At 37.0% G+C, this 24,372-nt stretch overlaps 1 protein-coding gene across 1 annotated transcript; it reads right to left on the reverse strand.

Annotated features, from left to right (window-relative positions):
- Positions 1–5,486: 5,486 nt before the first annotated feature.
- Positions 5,487–23,881, reverse strand: cdc34a (cell division cycle 34 homolog (S. cerevisiae) a). The gene is made up of 5 exons (XM_065246990.2): positions 23,329–23,881; positions 9,826–9,912; positions 7,287–7,384; positions 6,884–7,018; positions 5,487–6,670 (listed from the first exon to the last, which is right to left on the reverse strand). The coding sequence occupies exons 1-5, from the start codon at positions 23,512–23,514 to the stop codon at positions 6,439–6,441; spliced, it is 738 nt and encodes a 245-aa protein (XP_065103062.1). The 5' UTR covers positions 23,515–23,881; the 3' UTR covers positions 5,487–6,438.
- Between the last annotated feature and the right edge of the window lie 491 nt (positions 23,882–24,372).

Below are 24,372 nucleotides of genomic sequence, written 5' to 3' on the forward strand. Positions count from 1 at the left end.
CTTTAGTAGGACTCTTGATCCTTGGGTTTGCCCTTTGGTGTTGTATTTATTCATGCTTATCAATGTGATTTGAAACACATTGAATATGGCAAAAAAGTATAAATAAAGTATTATCACTAACTAATGACTGTTATGGTGTAAGTCTCATGAGTCAAAAGTAATTTACTGATTTATACAGAAGCTCATAACTGATTAGATGGGTGGCAACCCCTTATAGTAGTCTAATAATGTGACAGAAACTGAGTGTTGAGGTAGCCAGAGGAATCTTAAAAACATTGGGATTAAATGAAATTAAAAAACATGAGCAAACTACACACACAGACATCAAGAATCAGGCTATGAATCTCAACAATGGTGACTATCAAATGAAAAGCTTCATGCTGCAATGCATGCTGGGTATCAGCATAGTACAAAACTCATTAGGCCGATGAACTGTTTTTCCATTTTCTTTTGTCACCCTAGTTGAGAATCGTAGGCTGATTCTTGATGTCTGTGAGTGTCAGCTGAGGACTGTTTACAAGTTGGCAAAAATACATTTGTAGGCAACTCTGTCAAGCTATCAGATTACTGTTATACTAATAATTCATGTAATGATTTTGATTCAAATATGTAAATACTTATTCATAAACATTCCTAAGAACTACTAATTTTTTTGATTAAGCTTCATAAGGCTGGTAAGATAAACTACTGATCAATAATCAGACATCCAACCTCAGAAGAGTCTATCATCTCTTGGTTTTCTTTGCCATAAGAAACATGCATTATAAAGACACAGTTACAGCAACCAGACTGTACACCAAGTCAAGAGCCCAACTAATGAAAACAGTGATCACCATAATGGTGACTTTAAAGAAAATGCTTGTAAAGTCTAGTAAACACCTGTTTGTTCTCAGTAAGAACTGTTGTAGATGTATAATAGAAATAAAGTCAAAGTGGTTTATAAGTGAAGATGGTAATGGTGTTTGTGTAAATGTTTAATTCTCCTCTGGTGATATATGGAGATGTGTATTGTGTTGTGTTATTTTCAGTTGATGTTCATCTAAGTCTTTGTGTCTGTAAGTGTTTCTGCTCATCTCTTCTCTTTTTTTGTTTATCTTTTCTTCATTGATTCTGTTTATTAGCAGCAGGTGTCCATCATTAATGCTTCAGTATCTGAACTCATTGACTTGATTTCAGGTGGATCCTTAGGAAACTAATGTAGGGAATAGTGAATGAGGGTGTATGGTGTGATTTGGGACGCAGTCTTTAACGGTGGACTCTCAGGGCTGTAAATTCACATTATTCTGAAAACTGTTTTTTTACAGAATGCAGAATTTAACAGTATACTTCTGTTTTTGTTAAAAAACAGAATCATACTGTTAAATTTGGCTGTTTTTTAACAGCAATTTTTTACAGTGTACTGTCCCTTTAAGACCCAAGACAGACTGCTTTAAGTTTCAATATACTGAGTAACAGCTGTTTATGTTCACTTAAACAAGAAAGAAAACTTAGTTCAGTGATCACGCGTGTGTTATACATATACGAGCTATACACGCTGATAAATGGATGTCAAGAGTGTCACGTTGCTGTGGGAGCGCACATACGCAAACACTATATTCACTGCAGTGGTGGATCTGCTGCTTTTCCTCAGTTTCCTGAATTTGTGAATGTCCTGTAAATATACTTTTAAAGCTGTGCGGACGTGTGCGTGCGCAAGGCGGACGCTGAATGAAAGTACAGTATACTGCACGCACCTGTGTCTGCTGTGTTTGACGAACCCTGTTTGCGCGTCCAACATTACACACAAGAAAATGTTTCCGCGCATTTGGATTCCGTGATTCCGTCCGCGTTATCCGCATCGCGAAAATCATAGGTCTCTACTAATAAATGAATAACTTGCCTCATCTTCCACTCTGTCACTGTGATTGTAAACCAAGAGCGCGTGCCGCATCCGGAAGTGCTCGCGCAACATTACGCACAGTGCTTAAACATTATCGATCACTTATCGAACTGTCCTTATCGTTTTATCGAAAAAGTTTATATTGGTAAAATTATCGTTATCGAATTATCGCCCAGCCCTATGACCACATGGTGTAAGCACTGAGAAATGTAGGGATTTGTGTGTAGAGTTTTGAAGTAAAAGTTCACCAAATCTGATTCATGTGTTAAAGCAGGGAGTAGTGTTTATAGTTTAGCAAAATGATTGTGCTTCTTGAAAAATGGCATTATGGTTTTAAAATGTTAGTTCAAAAGCCTGGTGTTTTAGCAATCGAGAAAAACTGTAATGAACCACAAACTACACTTCTACATGCGAATATCCTAATTTAGTGCATTTTTTAAGTATATTAAGTGAAAATTCTAATAAAGTAAATATTTAGGTTTTTATCTGATTAGACAATTAATTGGGAAAAAACAATCGCCAAATTAATCAATTATAAAAATAATTATCAGTCCTTAGTGTTAACTAGTCACAAATGAACATTTTTGAACCTCTCCAAAAAGCTTATTTATAGGGGACATTTAACAAGACTTTTTTAAGATGTCAAATAAATCCCAGAGTACGTATGTGAAGTCTAAGCTCAAAGTATATAGATAACTTATTTTAGCATGTTAAAATTGTGGTTGGATAGTGCAGATTAAGGGGCGGTATTATCCCATTCTGACATCACAAGGAGAGCTAAATTTTAATGATTAATTTTTTCACATGCTTGCAGAAAATTGTTTACCAAAACTAAGTTACTGGGTTGATCTTTTTCAGATTTTCTAGGTTGATAGAAGCACTGGGGACCCAATTATAGGCCTTAACCATGGAAAAAGATTTTTATGATAGGTCCCCTGCAGATAGTATACATTGGTTTTATTTGTTTTTCTAAAGGTGATGATGACAGATTAGTACAGGATGCGAGTAACAGTAAGATGGAATCGTTTTCCCGGTGCAATATTAGCATTTAACGTGATGTCTATTTTTAGTTTAATGATAAAATATGTTTTTGGGACAAAATCAATCTTCAATTTAAAACATACTTGTAAATCATTTAAATGTGCTTTTGTGGTTTGACAAAAACCATGACAAAGTGTTATGTAATAGTGACATTACTTAAATGCTTTTAATGTAAAATTTACTTTACATTGTCAACCCATGTATATTTTGGCCATTATCAATGAACTTTCACTGAGCGTGAGCAGCTTAATGCTTCTGCATTGCACGGCCAGGGTAGCAGGGATCGGGGTATTCTGGAACGTAATGAGAGTATCGCCAAACGTATAGAGGGTGGTGTATTGCGTTCTTTCAGCTTGATTTGGAGTGTCGTTACACCCCTATTAAGTACTGTTTATTTGCAATGGGTGGTTAGGGTGTACATTGCTCACAAATGCTTTATTTATTGAAGTCATGGTAATTTTTCATAAAAAAAATTCTGTAATACTAATTCATTACACAAAAAACTAAATTATTGGGATTATATTTACAATATTGTTTTCTTTACAGTTGCCACAATCAGTGATGTGGTAAGAAGATATCAACGTGTCCTTAAACTTGTGCAGAAAGGTTTCAGGATGACCAAAGCTTTCAAGAAAGCTGGGGTTTCAAGAAATGCTGTAAAAGACACAGTAGCAATTGCAGAGATTTACATAGTAGACAAAAGTGTACTGGATCAGTTCAAGGGAAAATACACACTTTTGAACCTAGCACAACATTGTCAGAAAAAAATTGTTGGTGAATTGGCAGAAAAGATAAATGAAATGAAAAACAACAATCAGCTCATCCCTTTTACTGTTAAAAAAAACTGAAAAAAAAATAGTGCAACATAATGTGAACCAGATAGTTTTTAAATCAAGTTGTTTTTCATTTGTTCATTTTTTTTGTGATCTTGAGCAAAGTTGGTGTACAGTTGGTCAAGTTAAAAAAACATTCTGTGCTGCAAGTGCATGTTATTTATTTTTTATTTTTTTGAGGAAGTGTTTAATAATAAAAGAGTCGTATTTCTCTGATGTGATGCCTATAGTGTTTGTTCTTCATAGTCTGGTATCGACTATCGACTAGTCATCCAGGGTTAAGTACTGGGTGTGCAAACTTTTCTCATTTTGAATGGTAATTTGCTGCATATGATTAGTATTACTGTGTTCTGTTTATACGTTATAGACAGTTTACTGTTCTCAACTGTTTTTCACTTTAATTAGATAGTCCTAAAATGCATCTACAAACACATAGTTGAGAATGTCAACTAAAAGTCAACTGATCATAAACCATTTGTTAGTAAACCAGCAGTAGATAAGCAACTAATCTATAGTTGATAATCTGCAGATTCTCAACAAATAATAAAACTAAAGATTTTGAATGGTAATGTGCTGCATACGATTAGTATAACTGTGTTCTGTTGATACGTTATAGACAGTTTACTATTCTCAACTGTTTTTCACTTTAATTAGATAGTCCTAAAATGCATCTACAAACACATAGTTGAGAATGTCAACAAAGTCAACTGATCATAAACCTTTTGTTAGTAAACCAGCAGTAGATAAGCAACTAATCTATAGTTGATAATCTGCAGATTCTCAACAAATAATAAAACTAAAGATTTTGAATGGTAATATGCTGCATATGATTAGTAAAACTGTGTTCTGTTGATACGTTATAGACAGTTTACTATTCTCAACTGTTTTTCACTTTAATTAGATAGTCCTAAAATGCATCTACAAACACAAAGTTGAGAATGTCAACTAAAAGTCAACTGATCATAAACCATTTGTTAGTAAACTGAACTGTATGATAATCTGCAGATTCTCAACAGATAATAAACTAAAGATTCAGTTAAAAACTACAGATAGTCGATTAAACCTTTGTTTAAATGACCCTTGTAAGGATGACAATATTATGCTATTGATCATAGGTTGACATGACTCAGTTGACTTTCAGCTTACAAGATGTTGACAATCTACAGACATTTAGTTGAATATTAGTTAATAGTCTGTTGCAAAAATATACCAACAATCAACAGGCAGTTTCTGTAACATCTGTAGATAAACACTTGAAATGCACTTTATTCTCATTAGGCAATTAGTTAAGTGTTTGTTACTGGTCTGTTGAGCCACTGTTGTTGAATGTCAACTAATGCATTGTTGACATGCTACAGAATAGTAGTAGATAAGTAGTAGAGTGTCAACAGATGGACTATCAAAATAAAGTGTTACCAAACATTTTAACATACACTTCCACCTTAAAATATTTTGAGAAACAAAATATTAAGTGTTATGTGTTATATAATAAAACATTTAAGCTTTTTAAAACACTTTGATTTGTTCCTAACAAACTGTGGACTAGAAACAGGACAAAGACACACAGAAAGTGGAAAAACCAAGGGAAGTTACATCCAAACATGACACAGGTCAGACTCGAACCTTGATCCTTGCAATCCAGCAGCCCTTAAATATCAGGGACAAGTGCCACACTGCTTCATATGCCATTTTTGGCGACTTCATTTGTAAAACACAACTCAGAAACCAAGCAATCCTAATAAAGATCTTTATTCAGACTTAAATAGATTTACAAAGAATAACAAAAAAGAAAATGAAAATACAAACAAGAAAAAGAGACCCAAATACCCCTGTGTGCATATGAATCCGATGAAAGGGTTTAAAGAGTCTGCTGAGCTCAAAGGCTCGGCCATAAGCATACCAATTTCTCAAACTGTCTTTATTTTCCTGAGCAGGTTGTGAGCTTTAATATATTAGTCACCACAAAGCTTAAAATAAAGAACAAAATCTAAAATACCCTAAACGTAAATTAAGCGGTTAATTACAGAAAATCCACAACTCTACCCTATAAAAACAGGACGAAATGAAAATCGAGGTTTGTGAATAAAAGAAACTCATTTAAAGATTCTGTGAGAGGAAAGAGCTTAATGCTGTGAGCTTTATGTAATGCATCAACTGTGTATTAAACGCTTGGATGAGTTCCTCTACTGTGGAGAACGTGGGAAACGTTTAAATGAGGAGCATCTTCAGAAGCCGAAAAAGATGCGATTTAGCCCTGAGAATGTGTACAAGCTACTTTTCTCCACCTTAGACACCAACGGTTATTCACAGACATTGAAAACCTGAGATCAGGTGCCTTGGAGAGGCAAGTTGTTTCTAAATAAAGTAGGATACACTGACTCTAGCATTCATCGGCTGAACCCCACCTGCACCCCAAAAAGAGAGACAAAATCCAAAATAAAAGCAAAAACATCTCGGTTTAGGAGTTCACAGCAAAAGTTCATTTGGATCGATAACCTCAGCAAAAAGTCACAAAATCTCAAGTCAGCACAACACTGTCTGCTCAGTCAGTGATCTTAGGTAAAAGGATCCTCAGACGTCCGAGACGAAAACAACCGGAAAAAAATATTCCTTTTTTGAATTGATGATTTAAAACGGGGAACCACGGGGAGTGAGAAATTCAGTTCATTTGGAAAGTTCCGGTCATCATGATTCTTCTGTCCCGGAGTCGTCTTCATCATAGCAACAGTCCTCACCTTCCTCATGTTCATCATCATCATCCTCCTCATCCAAGTCATCATCATCATAATAGTCATCGTAGAATAGGGTAGGTTCATCGGTAGGTGGGGCGCGGGTACGAACGCAGTATTCTGCCAGAGTGGTTGGAACCTTGACACCGTCCCGCTCTGCTTCTGCTTTGGTTGCTTGTACCTGCTTCCTGTGGACGAATAATGTGCATGATGTTTAAATTGTGTTTTATTTAAAGTTTTTTTTTATTATGTAAAAGTTTCTGTAAGACTGTTCCTGTGAAGAACACAAGACTCTTATTGAAAAGTTAACAAATCATGCTGGGATAACATGTATTTTTAAAATCATATTTGGAAACGATTGCTATTGTAATAGACAGCATATGCATAGGAGTTTTTCTAACCTGATGATTTCTGCATACTCTCGATCTTTTCCTTTACTGTCCCTCCATTTGCGATACATGACTGAGGCGTCCACGTTGGCCGGTGAAAATGTGTTGGGTTCGTTCAGCAGTGAGATAACGCTCAGCAAGATGGTCCTGAAAGACAAATGGCACTGTCAACTGATTAGATTTAAATAATTATCATCATTTGTCTTCATTACCGATCCCAGTCGAAGGAGAGCTGGCATGCAAACAAATGAGAGTCTGAATGCCTGCAGGCATACATTATAATATAAATATATAATATATAAATAACACTTATAGATGAACAATAACAGATTGCATGGTGAGAACTTATTTAAAAATGTATACAAAACATTTCGGTTGAGAAAGAAAAGGGAGTGTTTTGAGGAGTATGTTGTACCTGACGTTCTGCGTAGGGTTCCACCTTTCTGATGGCAGTTCTCCACTTTGTGGATCATCTACTGGCGGGTGCAATATGGATATACACACATCTCCATTCTGAAATACATTAATTTGTATTAGACAGACACAACAGTGTTCTCTACCTTGAACACAGAAAAATGTTAACATCTAGGAATGAATTATTTTTGTTATTGCATTAGCACAACACGTCCCACTGTGTCAGAGTGCATATGTTGTAATGTAAAATGTAAATACAGAAAAAAATAATTTGATGTTCTACTGGATGTTCTCAAATTACGAAAAAAAATAATTGACAGAATAAAACAATTAATTAATAGCAAAAATGAAGATATAGTGGGGAAAAGAGTGTTAATGACTTTTAATCTCATCCTCCGTAAAGTTTTTAAGCATTTAAAGACGAATATTTACATTAAGTTGGTTTGAAGAAAAATCTGCCAGTACCTTTCAAATAACTACCAGGCTAACAGATAACTTTATAGCAGTTAATTGAAAGGTACTGGCAGAGGCGGAGTGGGACCAAAAAATCTGGGAAATTTCGTATACCACCGGCCCACCGTGGTAAAAAAAGGTCTCGTAGCCTATTTGTAGTAAAACTAGGGTAATACAAATCGTAATCAATCTGCCCCCACCAAAAAAAATTTTCATAATACTAATAAAATCATTAAATCATGGCTAATTTTCCTAAATGAGTAACTATACAAAATGATACCTGTTTGAAAGACGGAGATGCAAACCTGAATCAGCTATTACATAACAGAGCGAGGCCAGAGATGAACGTGCTCTTAAATGGGAGCAATATGGAATAATATGTGCATCTTTGAATAACTGTAAGAATATTTCCCTTAAATATAATTTTTGTCATAAAAAGTTTGAGATAATAATGTTTTTTCCACTGTTATTACTTATTTATTTTAAAGTGTTTGGTGCATTTACCTCAGAGATTATTTCAGTAATATTGCTGTTTTTCCGCTAATAATAATACAATTTACATGCCAAACCTGCTTCCTTGTCTGTTTATTGATTTCATTTTTAAGTTATATGTGGATATTTATTGTCATATGAGACGTTCATTGCCGTTATATACTCTCGTCTAATATTCAATCATATGCGGAATAATGTGCGCATCTTTGAATAACTGTAAGAATACAGTTCATTTGAAAATTGTTTTCATCAAAGTTTTGAAAAAAATAATGTTGTGAGGATATTTATATATTGCAGTTGAATTCTCTCGTCTATTATTAATCCGACTGCATATGTACTGCAATAAACAGGCGTTCGGCCGCGCAGCTTTTTACATCAAAGGCCGACAGGCTATGCAATTTGGATTGGGGCCGTACAATGTTGCCCTTATATTTAAAGAAATCCTAAACATGGTTAGACCTGCCGAACAGGTTGAGCAAAGAGGCTGCACAGTTTGACCAGAGGGAAGCGGCCGCACATCAGGCCGCCAGACAGGGTTGCTATATAACTTGCAATACCTATTATCAGACCGGCCCGCAGCCTCAAAACACTACCGGCCCACCGGGAAATGTCCCGGCTCTCCCGATGGCCACTCCGCTACTGGCAAATGTGTTTCATCAAACCAACGTAACTACTTATACTCTGGAGTATAAGATTTTTTTGCAGAATTGGGCATGCCTGCCTAAAAAGTTGTTTACCTAAATACTTTGGAGTAAATTAATAAAAATGGTCTTATTTTACAAAATACTTTATGCTTCACAATGTCTTCTTTTTTTAACCATTTCTTTGTTTCTCTAGTAAAAAGTTTTATATTCTTGTCACACCGTGTACACTACTTTTTTGATTCTCATTACCGATGCAGTGTTTTCCACAGAAAATTATAAATGTAACTTTTTTTAAATCAAAACATATTTCATTAATGTCTCCTTATGCATAATTAATTCAAACCCGTTTAGGCATCATGGCTTCTCTTTATTTTAACAAAACATGCTATATGGTATTTACGTTTTCAAATGGTTACGGTAATGAGAAGATATTTTTTAAGAAATGTTCAAAATTGAATTTTTTTTCAGTAAAAGGATAGAAAATACTATTTTTAAAAACATATCAGACCTTGTTTTGTACAAATTAAAAAGGAAATTTGTTAATGCAATTATTATTCTTTTTCTTAATAAGTTTGACATCTTAGTGGGATTGTTCACCCAAAAAAAAACGTAAATTCTGTCATCATTTACTCACTCTCATGTTGTTACAAACCTGTATAAATTTCTTTTTTCTGATGGACACAAAGGAAGATATTTTGAGGAAAGTTTTTAACCTAACAATTGACTTCCATAGTATTCTTTTATCCTACTATAGAAGTCAATGGGGCCACTGATCGGTTTGGTTACAAACATTCATCAAAATTTGTATAAAAGTAATTTATACAAGTTTTTAACAACATGAGAGTGAGTAAACAATGACAGAATTTTCCTTTTTTTGGGGGTGAAATATCCCATTAAAACCAGATAGATAATCAGATGTAAATGCTGATTATTGTGCCTTTGTGATCTAACCTCATAAATGTTGGGATGCCACATCTTGGTGAGGAATCTGAAAGCAGGGGGCGAGTATGGGTAGTCAATGGGGAATCTGATGCGTGCCTGGAAGAAAAACAGATTCATTATGTTAAGGAGATAACAGCACAGTGGGTATCGAGTAAGATGAGTTCACTCGATGAAGATGTATGCTATGCTTCACCAAATGAACACTGTAACCAAAATCCCTCCGATACGTTAGCTTTCGCATTTAAATGCTCATTAAAATACAATGACAGAAATAAAAGAATTGTGATTTTTGGGGTTTATTACAAAATTACATTCCAGTCGTGTACTGTAACATTTTACACATCCATTTCTGGATTACACAGACCGGTCCAGGTCACATATGCCTTCAACATGTGAAGTGTGCAGGTGTTAAAACACATTTTGACACAGAAACCTCAAGTATCCAAGTCATTTGAAACATCATCTATTTACAGTACACTTTTCCCAAAGGATGTCCAGCTAGAGCTGAACCTCCAGGGCTACCACTAATCCATGTGACCCTGGACAAAATAAGGATTAAGCTCCTGCTCCCATAAACCCAGCTGTTTACCAACATGTTTAGTTGTCTAAGGCCTTGGCCTGTGAACTTCTGTGATCTAAATTATTTATTCGAAGTAAAACTTAACAGAACCACATCAGACATCTCTATGAATGAATACATTTCACGTATGGATGAAAAGTCAACATGCACACACACTTAAGTCCTTCACATTCAGTAGCAGGCAGAGCCTGGTGCCTTTCAATTCAGCGGGTGGTGGGCATTCGCACAAACATACAGACCACTGCACAACCCCCACGCCTACATTTGCTGATTTGGCACGGTCAGCTGTTGTGTGCTTCAAAGAGACAACTTTGAGGGAGGACATAACCACAAACACACACACACACATATACATATACACATATAGGGACACCTGTACATATTAAGTGATACTCAATACCTGAAATCCAAGTAGAGCAGTGCCAATTTCAGGCAAGCAAACCTATTAAACCTCAAGTAGGAATCTGTACAAAAACAGGACGGTATTACATTTCACTAGAGGCTGCTTGCTCAAGCTTTTCGACACCGTGTATGACCCAACATACAAGAGCTCTTGTAAGTGCCTGTGTCTCTCTTTAGCTATACCGAGTTCAAGAACATGCAATGTAGTCTATAATCAGCTGCAGCTCAATTGGTAGACCATCCCATCAACACAAAGATTACGGGTTCAATCACAAACATACTGTTTGAAAACACTTGAAAACAGTTGCCATGGTCACTGAATCCATAGCATTATGGCAAAAGACAAGTCGGTAAATTTAATGTGGAGACAAAGTTTGGATTTACTGACAAAAATCAAGACAAAACAAACAACGCTCTCACATGGCAATTCGTACGTATTTTACGAGGTGGCCAATTCGTATTAATTTGTACGACCACATTCATACATTTTTGTACGATTTTTCATTTTACCTCTGTGAAGTTGGGGTTAGTGGTAAGGGATTCATTGATTTTTATGATAACCGTAAGTTTTTGTAGGATTCACTTTTTACAAATTAATATAAATTAGCAAACTCATAAAATACGTACGAATTCTTGTGAGATCAGGCTGAAAGAAACATATTGCATGACTAATGTAGTTCATTTTACAAAAATAATGACTAGATCTAGATCTGAATCGGTCAAATTTTTAATCCATCAAATTAATCAAAGCTGTTTGTTTATAGTTAAAGAAACATACATGCTGAGTAGGGCTGCATAATGATTAATCACGATTAATCGTTTGCAGAATAAAAGTTTTTGTTTACATCATATATGTGTGTGTACTGTGTATAATAATTATGCATAAATAAATACACATGCATGTAGATATTTAAGGCGTATTTACATGTGTATATAAATTTTTATATTTATATATAATTTATATTATATATAAATATTTAATCTATAAATATCTTTTTCTTAAAATTATACATGCATGCGTGTATATTTATTTATACATAATTATTATACATATGATGTAAACAAAAACTTTTATTCTGCAAACGATTAATCGTGATTAATCGTTATGCAGCCCTAACTGAGTTTTGATACATAAATCATCTTTTTTTACATATAACAATAAAGCATAGCGCGGGTAGTGATCGCGCAGTATGGGTTTTTTTAATGGCCGATGCCGATATTAAAGGGCATTTAATTGCTAAAAAATTATTATTGTTATTTCGTGTATTTGGTATAAACCAATGTGTTCGTGTGGTTTATGGTTAACAAAACATTTTCCACATACCGTACATTTTTGTAGCTCCAGATATTCCTGTCTTCATGGAACACACTGTATTTGTACAAAGCTCATCGATCTGAAAAGCGTCCCTGAATGGCCAGCTAATCTGCATGTTGTGGTTTTGCCCTGAATACCTCTGACTTTAGCCAGAAATGTGATGCTTCTTACCATGTTTGAAAGATTTGCTCACAATACAATGCTAACAGGAGTTAACTTACAGGCTCAGTCTAAAGCGGGAGGAATTATGAAAATGTCGGTCGTGCACAAAAAGTAAATTGTTGCCTACAATCCGTGTTTTTGTTGTAGTCCAAAAAAAGAGATTTAAGTTGGAAACGATAACTCGCATCATCTTTACTTTGGGGTTTGTATCTTTTGCATATCATTTATATGCACTAATGCACACTTACACACCAAAGGAAATGTAAAATCATTAAAAAAAAATATATGTGGACGATATAAGTCTGATATTTAAAATATATAAAATTATAGTGAGAAAATATGAATTTGACAAGAATGTTAGTTTGTGTGTACTGTATAATTTTTGTATGTTTCTTGAAGAAACATACAAAAATTATACAGTACACACAAACTAACATTTCTTTTGCATAATATTTATGCATTATTCTCTTAATTAAAAAAATGAAATAAGGTAAAGATTTTGAGGTTAATATTACTGCTGCTTTAATCCAACAAAAATTATAGATAATGTTTAATTAATGATAAAAACATTATTTAATTCCTTAATATTAACAAATACACTGCATGAAGTTACTTTACGCAGTAAGAGGTTATTTCACTTTCTTAAAGTTAAAGATGTATGTTTTCTTTTTTGTCTTTGTAAAAACAATAGTGACAAAATGCACAGCCCAAGTTATATATTTGCTTAGTTAGTGGCATGCAGCTTATCAAAACAGAACAAACTTGAACATATGTCTTGTCCTCCAACCACACAGCTTTCATACTGGGCCTCAAGTGATCCTGGTTATTGAGTGCGGTGGGAAACAGCGTCTTATTTACAAGTTACAGACAGCAACGCACATACCTGAGGAAGAGCCGGTTGTGGGATTTGTCATTGTTTGTGAGGCAATTTTGTTCAGTTTGTTTTAATTATATATGTGTGTAGCCAGTTGTAGTTACCGCTGGGCTGTGGATGACACATCACGGAAATGTTTGAGTAAAACTTTGCAGCATGCCAGACTCTGAGTGTTACACACAAAACAATGCAACATTAAAAAGGGAAGGATTTCACTGTCTGTCAGATGCTGACTGTGTTCGACTTCATGCAGCGCCACGTAAGCCGGTCAATGTGTGGCAGAGTTATTTGAAAGAAGCACTTTGCTCTTGGGTTGCTTTCGCTGTGCTCTGGTGTGTGGGGTCAGGTGTATTCATCTTCCTAAAAGGGTGTACACACCAAACGCGAACTCAATGTTTTGTGCATGCAGATAACATTCCAAGTCAATGCAAAGAAGTGAATAGTTGCCAACTGATGCGGGGCAATGTGAATTGACACATTTGCTGCAAACACACAAAATATTCGCCTGAAACATGTCTTTCGCAAGTTGAAAATTTTGCATGACATAAAGTTAAATCCTGCGAGTAAACTAGAGCGAGGAACGCGATGCTTTGGCTTGGTGCGTATGCAGCATAAGAAACAAAATGCTAATGCCCTAACGTGACCAAACCGGAGAATCTATCGGCCCAACGGAAAGATTTATCAGCCGATGTCGATACGTAAAAAAAGCGAAAATATCGTCAGACATATCGACTTCGGCAATATATCAGTCAACTAGGGGTGCAACGGATCACAAAACTCACGGTTCGGATCACATTACGGTTTTTGAGGCACGGATCGGATCATTTTTCGGATCAGCAAAAAAAAAAAGTATGGGAAAAAACAAATCAAGAAATTACAAACATTTATAAAAAAGAACAAAGTTGCACATTAAGTAAGGTCTAAAATCATTAGGTACAGAAATCAAATGAATAACACTACATTTATTGTGTTAATTAAAATGTAATTATTATTTTTTAAAGCTTCAGAAGTGATTTTCTTTTTGTGTTGGGTTGTTTGATTAACATTAATGACACAGACTTAAGTAGGTCAATTGAGCTTACGGTCTCTTTAAGACCAAATATGCACAGACTGCATATCTCTCCGCGTGCACTACTGAGTCCCCTTAAACGCACGTACACACACAGACAGAGGACGAATTACAAACGGCACAGCATAAAAACGTTACGTTGTTTTTCATTGCTCTATTAGCCAAATGTATGTTAATGGACTACAGTATGAGAGAGAGTAGTGCAACTCTCTGAAGTTTTCACATCAAGAGTTCTGATGTTTGAAGGATGATTACGTCTGACTCAAGCTGGACCGGACGCATTCAGCCGCACGTGTGTTTGTTTGTGAGTTAACTGCTCACTTTAGCGCCTTTTTGCAGTTAAACTGTTTAAAATCACTTGAACGTTAAAGGACAAGTTCGGTATTTTAGACTTAAAGCCCTGTTTTCAGATTGTTTATGGTGAAATAGAATGGTTTTGACTGAAATTTCGACATTTTCGGCTGCCCTGAGAATTTTCACGTGTTTGTGTTTCAGCTCAGACCTCTATAATGGATTTAATGGTGCACTGGAACAATCCTTCCTAAAATGCATTAAACTTTCGTTTACAAAGACGTGAAACTCACCGAGTGGTCAGGGGTGTTCACTGGTATGCTCACACAAAAATCGCTCCAAAAGACGCATTCCAACAGGTTTTATCGTAGTTTTTACCAGCCCCATGGACTTGTATTAGTTGTGCTGTGAGGTATGGTATTACTCCGCGCCGGGAACTTTGTTTCTATTCTTGCAATAGGCAAAGGCGGATTAGCGCCACCACCTGGGCTGGAGTGTTTTTACTATTCAAGCTCTAAGCGGAAGAATGTACGGGTGTGAGGCGTTTGGAAAAATAGGTCCACAAGTTAACAACGAATGCTAAAACAGCTGTTGGAAAGCATCTTTTGCAGCGATTTTTGTGTGAGCATATCAGTGAACACCCCTGACCACTCGGTGAGTTTCACATCTTTATAAACGAAAGTTTAATGCATTTTAGGAAGGATTGTTCCAGTGCACCATTAAACCCATTGCAGAGGTCTGAGCTGAAACACAAACACGCGAAAATTCTCAGGGCACCCGCAAATGTCGAAATTTCAGTCAAAACCATTCTATTTCACCATAAACAATCTGAAAACAGGGCTTTAAGTCTAAAATACCGAACTTGTCCTTTAACATTTGCAAACCTTTGAAACACTTACAAATGATAAACTTTCCCTATTTAAATCTGCGTATTAATCCGCGAATCACATGCGAGACAAAAAACGTGGGTCGTGATCCTTATGGATCACAGATCAACTGCGATCCGTTACACCACTACAGTCGACCACTTTAAGCGTGTCTCACGTATGCTGGTGTTTATTTAAGTTTTAATTGTACAGTTTTTAATGGTTTGCTCTGTTTCACTTAAAGTGCAACTATCTCATTGCTAAAAACAACGTTATTTTGTGTATTTGGTATAATACAATGTGTTTGCAAGGTTTATGCATTTTATGTGTGGTTTATACACATTATGTTCCAGATACCATACATTTTTGTAGCTCCAGATATTCCTTCATTCCTCAAACGCTCTGATTTTGTACAAACTCATTGATCTGAAAAGCGCTGTGTCCCTGATTTGCCAGCTTATCCCTACATTGTAATTGGCCTGAATAACTGTGACATCAGCCGCAAATGTGACGCTCCTTAACATGTTTATAAAATTAGCTCACAATGCAATACTGACAGGAGTTAACTTATTGGCTGTATGTCAGTAGCGAGCGGAATTATGATAATGACTGCCGTGTCCACGTCAACCGGCCCAGGAAGTAAACTGTTGCCTACAATCCATGTGTTTGTTGTAGTCCAAGAAAAGAGATTTAAAGAGTAACTAAACCCCTGGTCAGAGCCTGACTCCACCCACTGGCAATATTTGAAAAATGCAAGAAAAGTGGGCAGATCCCAACGGAGATAGAGGGGTCGAACTAAGCTCGTATCAAGTGTGTGGTGAGATCGTAACAAGGGCGTGGTGAGCTTGAACCTGCTTACGTCACGAGTCATTTTTTGGACCCAACATCCAATGGGAAAATTAAATTGCAGTAGCCACCGTTCAACCTGAAGAGGGCAGCAATCAGACGTTTTTACACCATACATTGTAGTATTGAAACACTTTATAACAAAATGTCAAAACAATAACTAAAATCAATGAACAGCACTAATAAAGCATCATTCTTACAGATCATTAACTAAAAAAAGTTGGTTTAGGGTTTAGTTACTCTTTAAGTTGAAAACGATAACTCGCGTCATCGTTTACTTGGGGGTTTTTACCGTTTGCATATCGTTCTTATATACTAACACACACACACACACATCTATTTCTAGGATAAATGTTATAAATTACATAGTGTATTGTTCTTTCGATTAAACAGTGTGAATGTTTACGTGAGAAACTAATTAGGAAATTGCAGTATTGCTTGAAATAAATGCAAATAACAGCATAAGCCGCCTGGAATAAATGACAACGTTTTTGCTCTAAAAATCCCAGTCTTGGAGCGTGACCTAAAAATAAAGCTCTTTCCTACAATCCCATGACAGAAAAGGAGGAAGAGAATCCCATGGATACTGGGCTGGTAAGACAAATAAACCAGGTCATCTCTGTTCCAACTCTCTTTGAACACACTCTATTGCATTATATTCTCCCACACCTCCAACGCAATTCCCCCCCCATCATTCGCCTTGTCTTCCGCAGCCTGTCCTTGTCTGACACATTAGATATGATGGGGGAGTAAAGTCCTTGAGGGGAAAGAATTTTCGAGAGAAACTGTCCCCGAGGTGAACCAGACTGTGCTTCATAAACAATCTCAAGCACAAGGAAACAGAAAGCACGGGTGAGAGAAAGTTGCATCACTTGAAACCAAGCTTGTTATACAGGGGTGAACAGTCTGCTTGTTGCTGGCAATAAGCCTAACTAGAAGGTCATGAAGTTTTCTAGAAGAACTAAAGCACCCAACAAGAAGCACTTGCCATAACAAGGCTTTAGACTAGTATACACAAACATGCTTGAACAGCTTCTAAAAGCAGACCTTTGATTAAACGTTTAGAAGTCAATACCAATATTCAAGATTGTTTGGTCAAAAAGGGATTAACCCAACACATTGGGTTGTCTTTTAACCTATGCTGGGTTGTTTTAACCCATTGTTGGGTCAAACAAAAAAAATGTCTGGGTTAATTAAACCCAACGGCTGGGATTGTCCCTTTCTGACCCAACGCTGTGTTGAAAATAACCCAGCATTTTTTAGAGTGTGATGTACAGCCATATACCCATCTTTCTTATGTAATGCTGAGTAAACACCAACACATAATCGGGCTGATTTTGGGCAAATTTCCCGGTTTCCGACAATCTTAGCTATGTCCCAATTATCTTGATAGTTCTATAGATTTTTTTCTCAGATTTTCCCTTGGCGTGAGGTGTGTTAAGAGTGTCCGTAACTGATTGGAAGCATGTCGGAGCCGTACCGATTGCGAATCAAAAATATTATACATGTTTAATATTTACGATCAGAAATCCTAATGTTTGGGGGGGGAAGCCCACAGGACAAACGCGTGCATGCTCAAGATTATCACGTAAAACGGAACAATATCCAATCAGAAAGCGCGATGATGTAAGACGGAAGCAGACATAGTGCATTTGATGCAAAGTGAACTCGTACAGACCATGTTCCCACTGTCTCCACTAGGGATTAACAATTCGATCTCCGATTTATTGTCAATAAGAATTATATCGATAAAACTTAATGATTGTCAAATAAGCAAGATCATGCACGTATGTGCGCTGCCTACACAAAACACATACAGCCGGAAATAAAAATAAAGCAAGCGCGGAGAATTTAAACTAGCCATGATCACAACGATGCTAGATGCCAAACACACCCCTGGGCTTTTTAGGGTGCACTCACATTATCCAAACCAAACCATGCCCCAGCGCGATTGTCACCCCTACCTACTCCCCCAGATGCACGCACTCAAACTGTACTTTTATCGATCCGAGCCCGGGCGCGCTTTCGTCATTAAGATGCGATTGTTTTGAAAATAGCAGGAAGTAAAGGCTCTCAACACAGAAACCCACTGTAATGATAAGTCTGTGTTTTTTATTCAGAGTCGTGTGGTGCACAATTACAGACAGCCCTCTCACATTTCATCACATTGCTTAGTTGATCTGTCCCGTGGGCAGCTCGGACATTCACGTAACCCCGCTGCATGCATAAAAAAGTTTTTAAGGAGGCATAAGAAGGTCAGTGGTCGCGCAACTGACGTCTTCACCTTTTGAATCGCGCTCAGGTGTGATTGTGCTCACACCACAGCATTCCGCGCCCGAGCCCAAGTGAACCGCTTCAGCCCACCTCAGCAACCTGGCTGGGGAGCGATTAACCAACCCGCGCCCTGGCACGGTACAAAGCGATCACACTAGTCAAACGAACCAGGCTTTGAGGGTCAAACGCGCCCGTATGCGGTTTGGTTTGGATAACGTGAGTACACCCTTAATGTCATGCAAGATGAGGCTGGCTGCCAGCGGAACGAAATGGCATCCGCAGTGGATCTGATAGGGACAGATACAGAAAATGCAAGTACGGTTAGGATACTGAAAGCAAAGACCTACTTCAGGGAAGCCTGCAAACTTAGCATAGCAACGCTGTTATACACAGGAGACCAGAAGCAGTTTATAATGATCACATTAAAATGTAGTCTTAAATTCTGACAAGAAACTGTAAACTGTAACTGTCATTACACTCTGAACGCCCGCAACATATCACTGATTATTTTATTGGCTGAGGCACTACACACTAGCCAAGTTGACTGTTGCAGGTTTTCTAATGGAAGGTTGCCATCTCCATAATACAAGCATCTTTGCTGAAAGTACGCTGCAGGTCTAAGCTGAGGTGACGATGGGAAAAGTGCCCTTTGTGTGCTTCTTGGATATAATTACAACAAACGGTGTATCACAACTTGGAAAGCAAGGTGAACAACTAGAAAAATAACACTTGATAATGATGACACTTTTATTTTGACATGTCATGGAAGCATGGGCTTACATGCGACAACTGCAGAGTGTCCACGTGAGGCGAATTTATACACTGTTAGTCATTAGGTTCGTTTGTGGTGTGCTGTCTTTCACACATTGAAAATCTTATAAGATGTAAAAAATCTTTTGGTAGGTACCCAGGATAATATTACAGACAAGTGGCAGATCCACTACGTATCCGATCAGTAAAGACACACTTGACTAAATCCAAAAATAACTTTAGTCATTTCAAAACAAACAAATCATGATTCATCGAAGGGGTTAACGGTTAAGTTTCTGTGGATAGAGGCAAAGCTGACTCACTTTTCCGCACACCAGCTAGGGTTAGGGTGTCAGTCTCTATCCCAGCTCTCATTTTTCTGTGACACTTCATCAGCCTCAGGAAGGGAGAGGGTAACATGACTCGAGCTGCCAGGCTCCGTCAAGCCAAGCACAGCACTCATCACCTGCCAAAGGCCTGGGTGTGTGCTCACTTCGATGGAACTACTGGGTTATCGAGACAAACCCTCCTACCTGTCAGCTCAATACCATGTGTAAGAACTTGAATCATATTTAAAGAGACCCCATCATTTCTGCCAAAGAGGTGGGAGGTTTACATTATATTTATAGATATGGCAGACACTTTTATCCAAAGTCACAATTCATTTTAACAACATGCGTGTTCCCTTGGAATTGAACCTATGATGTTTTAAGCCTCTAATGCAATTGAGCAACAGAAACACCATGGTATGACTCAATTCTTATACCACAGTATGAATCAGAGTTCAGTATGAATGGCTGTTCACTCCCCAGTTCAGTTTCGATGTTTCTGTAGCTCAACTGGTACACAGGTTTGATTTTCAGGGAACACATGGACTTAAATAAAAGTTCAATGTAAGGTTTGTCCTGCCCTAAACTAACAAGTTTGGTGATTTGTCAAAAAATGGTCCCTAGCTGTCACTGGCCTGGTACCCCTTTGCACCACGAGGGTACATATTAGTAAGTAACCCAAATATATGTACATAAATGATACATATAAGGACTTTTTAAAAGGGTGCTGCCCCAGTGTAAAAGTCTGTTTATGGCTGGGTTAATACCAAGTTATGGTAACTCATCTCTTCCTGTTCCTGCTTCCTTCCTCCTCACCAATACCGAAAAAGTTTTTCACATCAACACTGAAAACAAAAGAACTGTGACCTTCAGGAAAGATGTTTTGGAGGTATGCAGTCAGCTGAGAGCCTAAACAAGAAAGTCTCTACTGAATCAAAGGAGCAATATGGTACCTTATTTAAAAGGAAAGTTCACCCAAAAATGAAAATTCTGTCTTCATTTACTTACCCTTATGTTGTTACAACCTTGTATACATTTCTTTGTTCTGCTGAACACAAAGGAAGATATTTATAATCAAGTTACAAACATTGCTCAAAATATCTTTGTGTTCGGCAGAACAAAGAAATTAATACAGGTTTGTGACAATATGAGGGTGAACTATCCCTTTAATACCTACACTATATAGACAAAAATATTGGGATGCCCCCTTCTAATAAACATGTTTATCTATTCCACTAATTCTATTTAAAATAAATAGAAATGCTATACCACATAATACAAATTTAAAGAAATTTGTTTCCATCTTACTAGGAACAGTTTCGGAAGGGCCTTTTTCTGTTCCCTAATGACTGTACACTTTTGTACAAGTCATTAATGGGTTTGAGTAATAGGAGTTCACCCAAGTAACACCAAATGTGTTAAGATGGCTTTAGGTGTGTGTTTAAAGTTCTTCCACACCAGACTGAATCAATCATTTCTTTTCGAACCTTGCTTTGTGCATATGAGGCATTATCATGTTGGAAAAAAAGGGCTCCAACCAAACTGTTGCAATAAAAATAGCAGCACACAATTCTCTCAAATATTATTATATGCTATAGCATTAAGATTTGTGCTCATGGAAATGACTAAAGCACTCAAACCTTTTTTTTATTAGAAGGGGATGTGCAAATACTTTTGTTCATATAGTGTTCTCAAGAGTACCAAGGCCATCAAGCAAACATATGTGCATATGGCCCAAGCAAACCAACAACAAGCATATTAACTCAATATCCAATTTGCCCAGCAGGTTAGTGGCCACTTGCTAATGACATTGCTGTGTGCTGAAGTTGGTTGGCCAGCATACAAGCCAATGACACACAGGCATAGCTATGAAGCCAGGCTAAATATAACTGCTATTGTTGTGTTCTGACAGAATGACTTTGCTTGAAAGTAGTATCAACCTCACATACAAGTAAAATAAACAAGAAAACAGCATCCAATAGGGTTGCACAATTGTGACAAAAATGATAATTGTCGATTATTCACATTGGTACTGTAATTGTGATTGTTCTTTTCAATTAATAGTTTTGAAATGTTTTATAACTTTCTGTGCAGCTGCTGCACAGCAAATGCTAAACATCCAAAATGAAATAATATAAATGTACATAAATTATTATGGGTGTTATGTTGTTAGTAAAAAAATGAATGGCTAAAGGAGACGTCAACGTATCTACTTTAAAATCTCTGATTCATCACTGTACTTGGGGCACAAACATACTGGCGAAACGCATAGAAATGACCACAAGTGGACAGCTGTAATTGAGACTTTTGGCAATTACATAATTGTTTCACCCGTAATTATAATCCTGATTTGTTTTTCAAATTATTGTGCAGCCCTAGCATCCAATGTTCATTAATTCGAGATCTAAATCCAAGGACTAGGTTGAAGGAATACATTTTAACATTCGAAACTCATTTTAAATTGAACAATTTGAGCATGAAGATTTAGTTTAGCATTTTTGCTTCGATTTTAATTACATAAAAAGCACATTTACATTCGAGTAATTACATAGTTGAATCAATGGGAAGATTACAGGCACAATTGAAAAACAGGAAGTCTGTTAAATAATACAAAAATATTATTTACCAGGTTACAAGAATGAGGTCCAATGGTAAATTTTGAAATGAGTTGTGTTTAGTGTGGCAAAACAGGTTTACCAAAAAAAGAAAATTTGACAGATTGCTATGCTTTGTTTTAAACGACATATTAAAGCGATAGTTTACCAAAAATGTACAACTCTCTCCTCATTTATTCACCTTATGTCATTCAAAACACGTGCACACTTTATTGTGAACACAAAAGAATCCATTTTTGAGAAAAGTCATGGTGGTTATTAGGAGTTCTTTCAGTGGAATTCAAAAGAGATGAATGCTGTCTGGTTACCAATGTTTATGAAAAATATATTCTTGTGTGTTCTGCAGAAGAAAGAAAGTCATACCGGTTTGCAATGACATGAAGGTTAGTAAATGAAAGCACTTTAATTTTTGGGTGAACTGTCCCTTTAAGGAACAAACGTTTCACAAAATGACAGGATTTCTGAAGAACCCTACGAACTGATATTTCAATATCCAACTGAAGATTGTGATACAAATTACCAACGACTGCAAAATATCAATCTATAAAAAACCGCTTACTGGGACAAACATTTTCCACAAGCTTGTGAAATCCTTGAGATATGAAGCAATAAATATAGAGTAATGGCCTGGCACTGAATTACACAACAAATCTTGGTTGACAGGAAACCATCTTTCATTTTTATTATCTTCAAAAAGTTCATGCCATGATGGCACGAGTAAATTTACATAGTACAAAGTGAGACATACAGTATCTGCTCCAGGGAGATGACTGAAGGGGGTGACAATGAAAGTAATGCTATTGTTCCTCATTGTTCTCCGCTAAGTAAGTTACTGTACAGACTAAATGCTTGACAAACGCATGGTTTGTTTGTTTTTTAAAACAAAACGCCGAACGTACAAAGCGAATGACACAATCTAGCGTTACAAACGTCAAAAGCTTGTTTTCGCTTGACGTCACAAACAATAGTGACAAAACAAAGAAGCGCCCTCATTTTGGAACGCTCGATTATGACGCGATCAAACGCCAAACATAAATTCGAATTTAAACTCTTTAGTTCGAAAAACACACACTGCAACTCTGTCAAACAGATGTCAACAGATCGCTTCTCCTTAACTAGCTGGTCAAGCGGCCACTCACCTTAAAATAACCACCTTCATAATGCGTGTTGGGGGGTCCGAAAATCGCAACTTCCCAATTGTACAAGTCCGACTCGTCGACTAAAGTTATCTTGAATCCCTCGACCGGTTCGTCCTGTAGACTTTTCAGCTCCAACATTAAAGCTTTTTGAGAACTCGCAACATGATGCGGTCCACGCTGAGCCATATCCGAAAACAAGCGATAGGGGTACGAGTATCGGAATACTCGTCAGGGTTTGGGAAAGAGTACCAATCACCTCGCAAACGAACTTTCAAGGTTTTGAGCACACGCTGTGGCTCGTTTGTATCTCAAACGCTGTTGTTCAATAGCCAAACAAGCTGAACTCGTCCACAAACCCGATTAATCACTCTTGCGATTAACGACAGTCAGCTCCACTCGATGATCTCTCGCGATTGTATGAAGCTTAGCCACGTGGCCTCGATTTAACGACATTAAACGTGTTTTAAATTAAGCGAGAGTAAATAAACACGTCCAATACAGGGCAGTTTGCTTTCCACCCTCCCCCAGCCGTCACACTATAGGACACTTTCGGCGTGTTCGACTTCATGCGGAACTGCGCAGACCGATCGACGTACGACAAAAAAATGGCGCGAGAGCAATTCTAAAGCTGCACTCTCGCGGCACTGTGATGTCATAAACCGATAGATCTGCGCAGCGCCACACGAACACGCCTTTTGCCGGCAGCTGCACTTCACGACGCTTCAAATACGCCTCCAGCAACCAATGAAAAGCATTTATACAGTAGTCCTGTAAAAGTTGCTCAATCCGGAGTAAAAACAACAAACAGCAGCTGTAATAGGCTATGACCACGCTTTTTTTCGCAATAACAACGACTCAATTATAAAATGCAGCAGTTTATTACTATAATATGACTTCATGGCATATTAAGGCACCCTCACCCTGGTTTTGGAAATGTACTATAGCTAGGTTTATTTCACATACACCATAATATTTTAGTTAATACCAAAAATAGACCTAATTATTAATAAAACTTAACCATGCTTTTGTCTTTTTATTTGTAGT

The sequence above is a fragment of the Paramisgurnus dabryanus genome, chromosome 24 (genome assembly GCF_030506205.2).
Source record: "Paramisgurnus dabryanus chromosome 24, PD_genome_1.1, whole genome shotgun sequence".
Lineage (NCBI taxonomy): Eukaryota > Metazoa > Chordata > Actinopteri > Cypriniformes > Cobitidae > Paramisgurnus > Paramisgurnus dabryanus.